We start from the raw sequence: 13,111 nt of genomic DNA, 5'->3' as shown, positions 1-13,111 counted from the left end.
ACATTTGCTTTTTTACAGAACCATAAAAGGCAAACATTTGGCCCCAGCCCAGAAACTGTTACCAAACATAGACTGAATATGGGAAAGAGATGTTAGCAACTACATTCCACATCCTCGAAACTCAAACAAGGGGATGGGCTTCTGAATAAACAGCCGTGCTCAGGTGACAAAAGGAGGACTTTGTGTACTCTTCCTGGCATGTTTTCTCTGATGGCACACACGTTGAGGAACAGTTTACCTCTCAGATCTGTCTGTCTCATGGTTACCAGAGATTTGTCTTGTGCCTTATCTTTTGTTGACATGTTTAGCATGCAACTGTCGACCCACTGTATTACACAGAGAAGCAATGGTACACTGAATACAGTGCAATCTTATGGAAACATTTGACTCTTCTCATGAACTGTTGGATGCTTATTACTCATTCAACCAATCCATCTCATCTTTTGCATCCAACAGAAGAAGGCATCTGTTCAAACCACCATGACTTCTATACAAATCGAAAAATGCTAGTTATTGGTTAACAATTCTGAATAGGACAATTAAACCTCATGTATTATTTTAAGAGACTTGTAACTAATTGGAAGTCATTAAAGACATAAATCCATAAAATGCATTTAAATCTTGCAAACAGGATGGGCCAAACATCTTGACACTTCACTGAGATGCTGACCTAGTGTCTCTTTCTCTCTCAAGCCTGCTGCAGTTAATGTGTAAGTCATGAGGTGTGTAATAAATGTGCAATTACTAGCTCAGCTGACCTTTCAGCAAATGGAATTGCAATACAAAAGGGAACATATTTTGCTTTAAGCTTACTGGAGATGTTATAGCAGTTTATGCCTATGTATTTCATAGTTTGATATTCATACCTTCTTTTTGAAGCAATAGTTCAAATAAAAAAAAAATCTAATTGACTGAAATCTACTGATATACTGAGTTTGTTTTTTTATCTGAATAAATTTAGCATTCCATCACTTGCTCACAAATGGAGTAAATGGGTGCTATCAGAATAAGAGTCCAGACAGCTGATAGAAAACATCGTAATAATCCACACAACTCCAGTTCAACAATCAGCAGTTGTGTATGAACAATTGTGAAAGAAACAAGTCCATCATTAAGGTGTTTTAACTTTAAATTGTAGCTTCTGGCTAAAATACAAGTCCATTATCCATAACCCTTCCTTCAGTGAAAAAAATCTATCCACCAATGTCAAAATCAGTTGCTTGATCTGTATATATTTCTCTCCAGATTCAGATGACTTTTCCACTAGAGATTTATCCACATTTATAAAAGTAATAAATAAATCAATAATATGGATAGACACACAGCTTTTCACATCACAATTAAGTCTTTAACTGATGGACTGGAGTTGTGTGGATTATTTATGGATTACTGTGAATGTTTTCATCAGCTGTGTGAACTCTCATTGTGATGGCACCCATTCACTGCAAAGGATCCATTGGTGAATAAGTGATGTAAAGCTAAATTTCTCTGAAACTGTTCTGATGAAAAAGCAAACTCATCCACATCGTGGATGACCTATGGTTGAGCAAAAGCTCAGGAGATGTACATTTTTGGGTAAACTATTCTTTTAAGGTTTGCAGATATTTTAACTGTTTCTTATGTGAGCACCCAGGTTTCCATAACCTCTTAAGTTCTTTGATTTTTCTGATTTTCAACCATTTCAGATTCAAAACATTCTATGCCTTATGAGCATACAAAACCTTAGCAACTACATTCACTTTTATTGCATTTCAGTCCTGGAAATCACAATTTTAAAAGGATCAGACATTTCAATAAATGAACTGACCATGAGAAGCAGATAATGTATTTGATATGTTATTTTATTTTACATGGTAATGGTATGGTATAAATTATATGGTATATAGTTTGAAACTCTACATAGACCTAATCTGAGAACATATCTGGACTGTCTCCTCAGCCCTCAGATATTTTCATCTAGAATAAACCAGTAGAGAACAGGCTAAATTGAGGTTAAAGTGTCATGATATGTATAGTGTCAGTCAGGGAAAATCACCTGATTTTTCTGATTTTCAACCATTTCAGATTCAAAACATTCTATGCCTTATGAGCATACAAAACCTTAGCAACTACATTCACTTTTATTGCATTTCAGTCCTGGAAATCACAATTTTAAAATGATCAGACATTTCAATAAATGAACTGACCATGAGAAGCAGATAATGTATTTGATATGTTATTTTATTTTACATGGTAATGGTATGGTATAAATTATATGGTATATAGTTTGAAACTCTACATAGACCTAATCTGAGAACATATCTGGACAGTCTCCTCAGCCCTCAGATATTTTCATCTAGAATAAACCAGTAGAGAACAGGCTAAATTGAGGTTAAAGTGTCATGGTATAGTGTCAGTCAGGGAAAATCACCTTCTACAGCAACTGTCAGAGATCTCAAAAGATTGGCTGAATCTGCTGTAAGATTATGCTGACTGCCCTTTTTGGTTATTTCTGTTCCCATAAGCCAAATGAACTTTTATGAAACTATAGGGGCGTCGGTGTACAGTTATGTTTTGTGTGTGTGTGTGTGTGTGTGTGTCTGTGTGTGTGTTTTCATCCATGAGTGTTCTAAACAATTTTCAAAACCTGAATCAATATGTCAAATTTTATCTTCTCAAGTGGAAAGAATCACATCTGGCTATTAGATCAACTTACAAACTTATAAACAAGTTACATGGAAAGCACCATGTTATATCTCCATGACAACCCAGCTTTGGCAAAACTAATTTAGCTCTTTCATATCTTTTTATCTGAGCCTGTAGTGTTGCAAAATGACTGCAGACCCTGGGTCCAAGTTAATCTTATGATGTTGTTTCATTCTTTCTTTTCATCAGTGAGAACGTGCAGTGAGTGGGCTTATCTTGTATGTCAAGTGTAAGCTTTTTTCTTCCAGTGATGCCTGAGTAATAGTGAAAAACTGTGTGCACCTCAAAGCCCTGTGTGAAGAAAATGAAGCTTGCCTTCAACATGTTGTCATACACCTATTTAAGAAGAAATAAAGAAATATTTAAATGTTTGGTTGCATGATTTTGTCTAACCAGTCAGGCATATCTAAGATAAATTATTACTATTATTTTTGAATCAGTGGGTTTAACCATCCTGAGGAAAAAAAACTTGTCAGTTATTTTAAGTTTAAACCGCGACATTTGAACCAGAACCTAAGACAAACCTGAAAATGAGATATGTTGTAAACTGCATTTATATATATATATATATATATATAAATTTATATAAATCATTTTCAATTAGTTTTACTTGATGTAATAAAATAAAAAATATTAACATTAAAAAGCAACAACTAATAACAATGACAAAGCTTTAAAATTTAAATAAAAGATATAAAACTGAAAACTATTTCGAAGTATGAATAAAAGCTATACTAGTATATCGATGTTATTTTTTTCATTAACTGATATACTATTATATTATGCAGATTTTGGCAAACGGTTATGTGCAGCATTCAGCCTTTCACTGTCGCCACCTACCGGCCTAACTCTGTGAATGTGTCGGTGAAGGAAACGTTTTGGTTAACATGTTTAAAAGATTCGAGTCTGTTGCATTAATCAAAACTCCCCTCCATATCATCATAACATTATGCACATCAGGGACATTTGTTTGCTACCCTACACCCTTCTTCGTTCGATCTGGAGTGACGGCGGCCAAGAGAGTCAGCTGTCAGCTGATCCACACTGACGTGACGAAGAAAATTCAAAGGAACGGGATTTCCGGAGACCGCGCAGCCAATGAACGCATTCCACATGCGGACAGCGAGAGCAGTGCATGCGGATCAGGAGAGCGGCACAGCGGGGACACGCGATTGGTGCTGAGAATACCGGCACTGTGCTGCAGTTTACGGGAACAAGCCGAGGATAGATCCGAAAGACTATTTAAGTGCTTCGTTCGGTTATTTAGCACATTATAAAGACACTAGAACTCCCGGCAGGTATCGAAAGAACTTAAAGATCAAGAACAAGGAGCGAGTTTGCGATGCGCGTTGTGTAATTTTTGGTTGAATTAGTCCGGGGTTTTAACATTTCTTCTCATTAAACGCCAGAAACTAAAAAGTTAACATTGGCTTGTACCGTATACTGTGTATCTGAAGTCACTGCGGTGGTTTTTGGATCAAGTTTTTCGAGGGTCCGAAGGTCTTGCGAGTCAGGACTGAAGGCTTTGAAGAAGCGTGTTTGTGGGGGGTTGCGAGTCCGTTCATAATCAGCGTGTCCGTCCGTTCACGATGGAGAACGCACATACGAAAACCGTGGAGGAAGTTTACAGCCATTTCGCTGTGAACGAGAGCACTGGGCTCGGCCTGGAGCAAGTGAAGCGTCAGCGGGAGAAATGGGGACCGAACGGTGAGTGAGCGAGCATGGCCCGGCTAATGCTAACAGAGTGAACTGGGATTGGCAGTGCAATAGAAAGCAGAGAGGTTAAGATGATTTCGCAATGTTCATATAGTGTAAGAGCATTGTTAGGCCCGTGAAAGAGCAGGCGCACATGCGGCGGTATTCGTTTCATCAGCCGGCATGTGTCCGAAATGAAGGCGCGTGACGTCACTGTTGCTCGCCACCAGCGAATATTCTTACATATTTGGCCAGAAATTAGTGTTGTGGATGTAAACAACCTTTTATATTCCTTCTTTATTTGATTAGATTTCCTCCAGTGAAGTTAAAATCTAAATTGTCTTATGCTGTTAAACCTAAATGATTCAGATGATTTTACTGCACCTGAACTTTCAGTATCTAATGTGTTTTTTGGTTTTGTTTGTTTTTTAATCCCCCCATGTTGTGAATCTTTGGCTGTCCTACAGAATTGCCAGCGGAAGAGGGTAATCTTTCATGTTTTCTTTTTTTTTATTTTTATAACGCCTTCTTTTATGCATTTCACACCATGCTCTTTATTATCACCATATTCACATGATTTTGTCTTCAGGAAAATCACTGTGGGAGTTGGTGGTGGAGCAATTTGAGGATCTTTTAGTGAGGATTCTTCTCTTGGCAGCTTGCATATCTTTTGTAAGTACCCCAAAACAGTATTAATAATAATTATAATAAAAATAGTGCTTATTTTAGCTTTCCATATAATAATTTCCCCAGTTCAATCTGGATAAGGTTAAAGGGATAGTTAACCCAAAAATGAAAATTCTGTCATTAATTACTCACCTCCATGTTGTTCCAAACCCGTAAGACCTCCGTTCATCTTCGGAACACAAATTAAGATATTCTGTAAGGAATCTGACAGCTCTCTGACCCTCTCATAGACAGGAAGGGTCCTTAAATGATCAACTTCCAGAAAAGTAGCAAGGACATCAGTAAAAAAAAAAAAATCCATGTGACATCAGGGGTCCAACTGTAATATAGACCCCTTTTGCACGGACGTCACAGGTACGTCAAGGCGCTAGCTGGAGGCAAAACAAACGGAAAAGTGGAGGCGGCTAATACAAACCAACACAGGGTCGGCTACTCAAATGGAGTAAAAAGTAGCTTAAAATGTCGTCTTGTTGTGTTGTTGGTTGCCAGAATCGACGGAGAACATTTTATATACATTGTTGTGATTAATTGTGACCGGAATTTAAGGAGACTGTAAGAAAGAATAAATAAAGTAAATTTATAATTAATTTGCAGTCTTCGGAATTTTTTTTTCTAGAAAATATTTACATCTTAATAATAATTTTACTGTAATGTCACTCTTTATTTAATCTAAGGATTTATAAGCCCTCAGTTTCTCTTTACTTTACACGCTCGGTTTCTCTATCAGGTAAGTGTAGATGTCAGGCCACTCAGTCGGAGGTAATCCTGTCAGATCGTCCATCCAATGAGTGATTGTGTAAGGGTTGACCAATCTGGTTCTGTCCGTTAAAGTTAACTTTTTCAAATAATTATCGCGGTCCCGGACAGTGAGTGACCTTAAATATTCGGATAAAGCAGATATATTCAGTTTTAACTGTAAAAGGGTCTGTTACGAAGCTGCGAGAATACTTTTTGTGCAAAAAAAAAAAAAAAAAAAAAATTTCAACAATTAGTACCATTTTAGAGAGTATCCACTGAACGCAAACGTTGCATGCTGTTCTGTGTCAGTTGCACCATGTGGAAACGTTGTTTTCATTCATCAAAGTGCAAATAACATAGAAAAGTAGTCGAGGAGACAAATTGTTGAATAAAGTCTTTTTTTTCTTCTCTTTCAAAGTATTCTCGTAGCTTCATAATATTATGAATGTCACATGTATTATTTTACCAATCTCCTTCCTACGTTTCTGGACATTGATCATGTAAGGACCCTTACTGTCTATGGGAGGGTCAGAGAGCTGTTGGAATGCAGCAAAAATATCTTAATTTGTGTTCCAAAGATGAACAGAGGTCTTACGGGTTTGGAAGGACACGAAGGTGTAATTAATTACAGAATTTTAATTTTTGGGTGAGCTAACCCTTTAAATAAGGGTAGATTAGATTGGATTCAATAATGTCATTGTATAGAGTGTGTTATAGTAAGCATCTAACCGGAAGAGCATTGTAAGCTTGTTAGTTTATTTGTTTGTTCTCCAACAATGGAAGAAAATAAGCCAAAGCATTAAACTTTGGCTGTCACCAAGCAATGTAAGAAAAACTAAAAAACAATCTGGAAGTGCATGTTAGTGGAGTGGAGCAACAGAGAATTCTCCTCCCTGCTCATAGTGTTCTGTAATTACTCAGCTCCAGTTCCACTCAGGGTTTTCCACTCGGTCTTCAAGCGGTGCTTGGTCAAGCAATTATGAAGATTGAAACTTAAGTAATATAGCATATAAATAATGGTGATGTGCAAATCAACAAGCATTATCAGCCAATTGTAGTGTTGTTTTGTAACACACACACACACACATTACATTATGGTTTTGTAGAACGGCAGTTTTGTTCAGATTTTATTATTTCTATTTGGTTCATTAAGAATTTTTGTGCTAAATCTTAATCTCCGCTTGAGATGAGAATACGTACCATGCTGAAATGTATCTGAGTGTTTCATAAATGGCTCAGCGTGAGATTTTGATCATGTTTCAAAATGCTGTCGTTAGACTACAAGGTGATGATGTACGGTGGTTCATTTATGTTGTCTGGAGTCTTTAACACTCGTCTGTTCTGGATAATGTTTCACCGCTGGAATGGAAAGCATGGTGCAAGTCCAAGAGGGCTTAGAGTGCTCTCACTGAGAACATGGTGTAAAATACTCTGTCCCGGAGGTTAGCTTACGGTGTTAAACCGACTGTCATCCACTTCCTGTGTTTGGACCCGTGGGTGTGCAGAAAAATCTGTGTTTTTTTGTATCAGCATTGAAGATTATTGTTATTATAGCATGCTTGTTCATATTATAGATATATGAGGAGGTGGGGGTTGTGGATGGGATTATGGGAATGGCATTTCTTAAATCCTTTTGCTTTTGTTACTGGCTGTTTGTTTCTCATCTTCGCATCTGGCATCCAGTGTTGTGACATTACACAAATGTTACTGGCAACGGAAAAGTTGTTCTTCCAAAATCGGTCCTGTGTATTGTTTGCCCCAGCCACACCTGGCTATACACAGGTCCAAACATGTTATACTTGCCTTCACTAAGGCAAGGGTGTTATTCAGTTAGTACACCACATGTCATCAGGACTAAGCACAGCAACTGGAGTTTAAAGCAGTATAGATTTTCTATCCTCTGAAAATAACTTGACATACAGCCATTATTGTCAATGTAGCTGGCAGTGTCCTCGCGCCCCCCAGCTCTGCATATCTCTTTAACACACCTGATTCATATAATCGGCTCCGTGAACCGTGTTTCCATTGACATAGTTCCTACATAGTGTTCATTGCTTCCTAGTCTCTTCTGTTGAAGTTTACCTCACTTTGGAACATTCATTTACGGATTTGCACTGAGCAACATCTACATACATGGACAAGTGTGACATCATATACCCTTGTAAATAAATTAAATTTAAATTCACGTCTTGCACACTTCAATGGAACATATACGTTTGCTTTGAACTGGAATCATGGTGGAATATCCTGTGATGTCCACATCGCAGGGCACTTGTGTTCGAATAGAAAAAAGTCTGAAGCCATAAGAGAAGCTTACAAAATGTGCAGAGCAGGGGTGCGCGAGGACTGTAATAGAGAACTGCTGACCTTCACCAATCCTAAATCCTACACTTACAGTAGAATAAATACAGTGTTGGTTGCATAATCTGCATTATTTGTTAGAACACCGGAACAGGGAATCACAGTGTATAGTAAGGGGTGTAAGATTTGTCACAAGCTTGAGGTGTTTGGCCAAAAACAATGCATTGGATAGCTGGCCAATCAGAGCACACCTCGCTTTTCAGAACGATGAGCTTGGTAAAAATGGACGCATTTCAGAAAGAAGCAATGTACATTGTGGAAAATGTGTTAAACCATATAATAGGGCTGCACGATGTGTCGTTTAAGCATCGATATCGCAATGTACGAATCCACGATACTCACATCGCAGGATGTGCGATGTCAGGCTGTCGTAGTTGATCCGTTATTCATTAACTGTATGGGCCAGAGAGAGAGAGTGCGAGCGCGCGGCCGGCGACACACTAGATGCGTGGCGCAAGCGTCTCAGCTGCGTGGCGTGTTGGTTTTTAATTCGGCTCCCATGTTAACAGGTTAGAGCTTGCAGACTGCATGCGTGAGACGCGCGGAAAACGCGTGCATGCTAGAAATAGAACCGACACCTATTTTCCAGGCAAAATAGAATAGGAAAATGTTTATGTAATTTTGTACACAGATACATATTAATTCATGACACTTAGATGTTTGAAAGTCTATATTCAGATATAAATGTAATTTAAAAAATAAATAAATAATTATCGATTTTCAAATATTGCCTGAGAGAAAGAGCGCGAGAGAGAGAGAGAGAGAGAGAAAGAGAAAGAGAGAGCGAGCGAGTCCCGGCCGCACGCTCAATGTCTTCAAAACAACACGAGCGCTGTCTTGCACTCTCCTTCCCACATATTAATCAACTGACACGATGGTGGCGATGTTTAAATCATTTAAAATGAGAATGTAAGTGTGCTCACCCCATTTTTGTTTGTAAGAAAAAATTAGATTTCATATCAAAATATATATATCGCAGAAAAATAAAATATCGCAATGTAATTTTTTCCCAATATCGTGCAGCCCCTACCATTATAAACATTTCATTTCACCAAAACCACAAAATGTTCTTTTTAGCAACATCATATGATCCTTTTAAGTTTTTGAAAAAAGTTTTGCACTCAGCAATGCTGCATTTTTATTTTTTGCATTCATTTTTTGTTACATTCTCAAACTAATCATTGAGACCTCTTGTGTGGCCCAGGTATGGTCAAGCCCATAGAGTCTAGATTGATGAAAGCTGGTCTATCTTAATTGGATTACATAAAGTGCTCACTGGGCCTTGTCTGGACAGTGTCGGCATGCCTGTAAATTCACATGGCTGGCTTGTTAAGTACTTCGTCTCGGTTATGCTGCCTAGAAGTGGTTTGCATTTAACATAGTCATGCTTGAGAAGTTGCTGACATCAGTCTGTTTTTTGACACCAGGCATAAAGCAACAAGCCAAGTCTCACGTTATAGAGAGACCTGCTTGAGGTACAAAACAAGTGAAAACATGACACACTAAAAGGTTTATATGGTGTTTTCCTCTTCCCTGGAAGACTCCTTTTATGTTTTCATTCATTTGGTAATGTGTGGGTATTTGGCAAGCTTCCCCACTGGAATGAATGAATTGAAAATGTAAATGAAATCCTGATTTAAAAAGTGCTTATTTTTATGTTCTTTTATAGGTATTGGCCTGGTTTGAAGAGGGAGAGGAGACCATTACAGCATTTGTGGAGCCTTTTGTAATATTGCTAATTTTAATAGCCAATGCCATTGTAGGTGTCTGGCAGGTAAGTTTGGGCCACTTTTTCTTAAACTTTGCCTTTTTTTTTCTTTTCTGAACAGCATGAACACTGAAAATACAAGTATTCCGCTAAGGTATTATAGGTTATAGTTTCACTTAAAATATTTTGAGTTTGCTAAGGACAGATTGGACAAGTAATGTCCTATATATAATCACTAAATCCATATTGACGTGCTCCACCAGATGTTTATGTGCAGTACTTTTGAGTACTTTGTTGTGTGAGAAATTATCATAGACTACCATTCAGGTTTGGTCAAGTAAGTTTTCCTTTTTTTTGTTTTGTTAGAGGTGTTAAAAATAATCAGAAGTGACAGTAAAGGCATTTATGTTGTGACAAAAGATCCGTTTCAAATAAATACAGTTCTTTTGAATTTTCTATTCATCGGACTCCTGAAAAACAACAACAACAACACTTTCCATTTTCAACACAGACAATTGTTTCTTGAGCACCATATATTCAGCTTTGTCGTCATAAAAAAATACATTAAAATGGAAAACTGGTGTTTTAAATTATAAAGTTTTTTTCATGATATTACTATTTTTGATCAAATAAACCCAGCCTTTGTGAAAGTATAATTGGTTAGTATTTGTTATTTTAGCCTATATAATGGGATTTAAAGCTTTACTGTCCTCCAGACCAGCTGTTTCCCCACAGTTGTTTTTCCACAGGTAGAGCTCACTTGTTCCCAGGCTTTCAAGTTTGTTTTAGATGCTTTACTATTGTGAATGTAATTTTCTTGAACAGTGTAGTTAAGCCTTTTATGAAAATGAAAACATGTGGCCGTCTTCTTTCCCCTGCCCTTTTCTAAAGATAGTCCTGCTGTCCCAGTGGAATCCAGCGTAGAGCCAAGACCCTATTTTCTCCAGCACCTCTCAGCACATGTCCCAGATTTCTCTATCATTTTATTTTAGTCATCATTCATTACCCAGACTGCTGCGAGAATCCTCAGTCTTCTACTTTTTCGAATGGTCTCCTCAAAGGCACAGCAGCGACACAGTGCTGAATGCCTTGGGCTGGAGTTTTACAAATTATATTAGTGTAACTGAAAGTTTTTTTTTAGAGCCTTATAGTCCATGTCTTGTAGCTGTTTCCTGAGGTCTTCATGCAGTTTTTCCTCACGGGTGGCCTAAGTGTTCACCTTATATTTCTTTGGTAGATTGCTTCTCTAATGGCAGGTGTGATGTGAGAGGCAAGAGGACTTCTTATCCTCTGGTCTATATGGCCACTTTTTCATTCAGAGAAGAGAGCAGCAGTTGCTAGCCCAGGGCAATCTCCAGTCCATGCACCTGCTCTGGTAGATTTATAGGCGAATTAAACCTCTGCAGAAAAGGCATTCTTCTGTAGTAGTTGGTTTCCTTGGCACATTGACGGAGTACTCGATATATGAATGAAACTCATTCAATGAATTATTTAACTGAATTTAATTACTTTTGGCGATTGTTTTAACCTAAATCTAAATATTTGGTAGCGCAGTTCTGTTGGATAGACTCCCTGCCTGAAACCAGGGTGTTTTTTAAGGCAGCGCGGTCTGCTTCTTCTTTGACGTATGAATCAAAAGTGTTCTTACAAAGTTAGATTGGCCTTCCTCGTTTCAGTTCTGCTCAGATTAACTGTGAAATGAGTATCGCGAGGCCTCAGGAGCCAGATCGTGCGAGTCTATCTGCCTCTCCGCCCGCTCTGCTTTATTTCTCATCATTAACGTGGTGCACAGGAGTCATTTCTGTCTAGCTAGATCTGAATATTATTACTGATGCACATCTCTGTGGTTAGAATGATTTTTAGTGTGATGTTACTGCAAAGTATCTATTTTTTTATATAAAAAGAAACTTGCTTATTAGTCATCTATTGAGAAGCGATGCTGAGATGCTTTTTTTTGTGGTAAGTGTATTTATAGCTTATTGCCTTAAATGTCTTGGTTGTCCCCCTTTATTTAGTTTTTGTTGCCCTTAGGCACGCCAGCTTTGTTTGTTTGACATAAGACTTTGTGTTCCCATCATGCAAGAGAAACCACAGGAAGTTCACTGCCAAATGCTCTGCCAACCAGGCTACCGCTAATAATAATTGTGTCCCTGGGGATTAATCGTATTGAATGCATAAAAGGTCACTTTAAATGCAAAGTTTTACTTAAGAATAAGCACTAGATAAGCACTAGAGGTCAGCTTCAATGGGAGTTTTCTTTCAGTCAGATAAACTGGTGCCTCAGTCATCCAAGACTCAAATTCTTATAGTGTGGTGAGCCATGGATTGTTTTACCATTTCTAGTTGCCACCGATCTGAGTTTAGCAGATTTGTGTTTTGAACAGCTGTTCTACATGTTCTACTATATGATTTAGTTTTAGCTATTATTAATAATAATGTAGTCTTGTGGAAGAAAGTGTCAAGATTTATAGCCTAGGCTATAATAAATGTATAGCATATTTGTAAAATTGTATTTATTTTTTTGACCAGAGGGTTTCAAAGACCTTCAAATATGATGGTTGTTAGAGGAACCCCATCAGTGTGAAAAATGTTTTTTTTTTTTTTTTTTTTTTTCATTCATTTAAAGTGTCAAATGATCCATCAGAAACCATTCAAATGTTTATTTGATGCTGAAGAAACATTTCTTCTTATCCATGTTGAAAACAGTTTGGCTTCTTATTGGTTCAAAAGGACAGCGTTTATTTGAAATGGAAGTCTTTTGTAACTTTTTATGTCTTTCACTTTTGATTCATTTGATGTGTTTGTGCTGAATAAATGTATATATAATTATTTTCTCTGAATTTTTCTGTTGACCCCCAGCCCCTGGACCCTAGTGTGAAAACCCCTCTTATGTATAAGTTTTTATGCTTTTTTGTGCCTGCTAGAATGTCCCAGAAATCTAAAAATTAAAAATCTAATTTCCATTCATGTTCTTTTTGCAGGAAAGAAATGCAGAAAATGCCATTGAGGCCCTAAAGGAGTACGAACCTGAGATGGGTAAGGTCTATCGCCAGGACAGGAAGACTGTACAGAGGATCAAAGCCAGGGACATCGTACCCGGGGACATTGTGGAAGTTGCCGGTAAGAATTTTAAGTGACTGTTCTCAATGTAAAATTCAGCCTGGTGGAGTGAAGTCTTAGCAGCAGGATCTAATCAGCAACAGGTGTAAAGCAGCCAGTGTTATCATGTGTATGGTA

General features: G+C 37.7%; 1 protein-coding gene across 1 annotated transcript in view; it reads left to right on the top strand.

Moving 5' to 3' along the window:
* The first annotated feature begins 3,762 nt into the window (after positions 1-3,762).
* The window catches only part of LOC113064328 (sarcoplasmic/endoplasmic reticulum calcium ATPase 2), a 32,471-nt gene continuing 23,122 nt past the window's right edge, over positions 3,763-13,111 (top strand). The window contains exons 1-5 of the mRNA XM_026235063.1: positions 3,763-4,392; positions 4,848-4,865; positions 4,970-5,052; positions 9,836-9,940; positions 12,856-12,994. Coding sequence (XP_026090848.1) covers positions 4,275-4,392; positions 4,848-4,865; positions 4,970-5,052; positions 9,836-9,940; positions 12,856-12,994 — 463 coding nt within the window. The 5' untranslated portion in view covers positions 3,763-4,274. The remainder of the gene's footprint in view (positions 4,393-4,847; positions 4,866-4,969; positions 5,053-9,835; positions 9,941-12,855; positions 12,995-13,111) is intronic.

The sequence above is a fragment of the Carassius auratus genome, chromosome 46 (assembly GCF_003368295.1).
Source record: "Carassius auratus strain Wakin chromosome 46, ASM336829v1, whole genome shotgun sequence".
NCBI classification, from domain to species: domain Eukaryota; kingdom Metazoa; phylum Chordata; class Actinopteri; order Cypriniformes; family Cyprinidae; genus Carassius; species Carassius auratus.
This window is presented reverse-complemented; position numbering and strand designations above follow the sequence as displayed.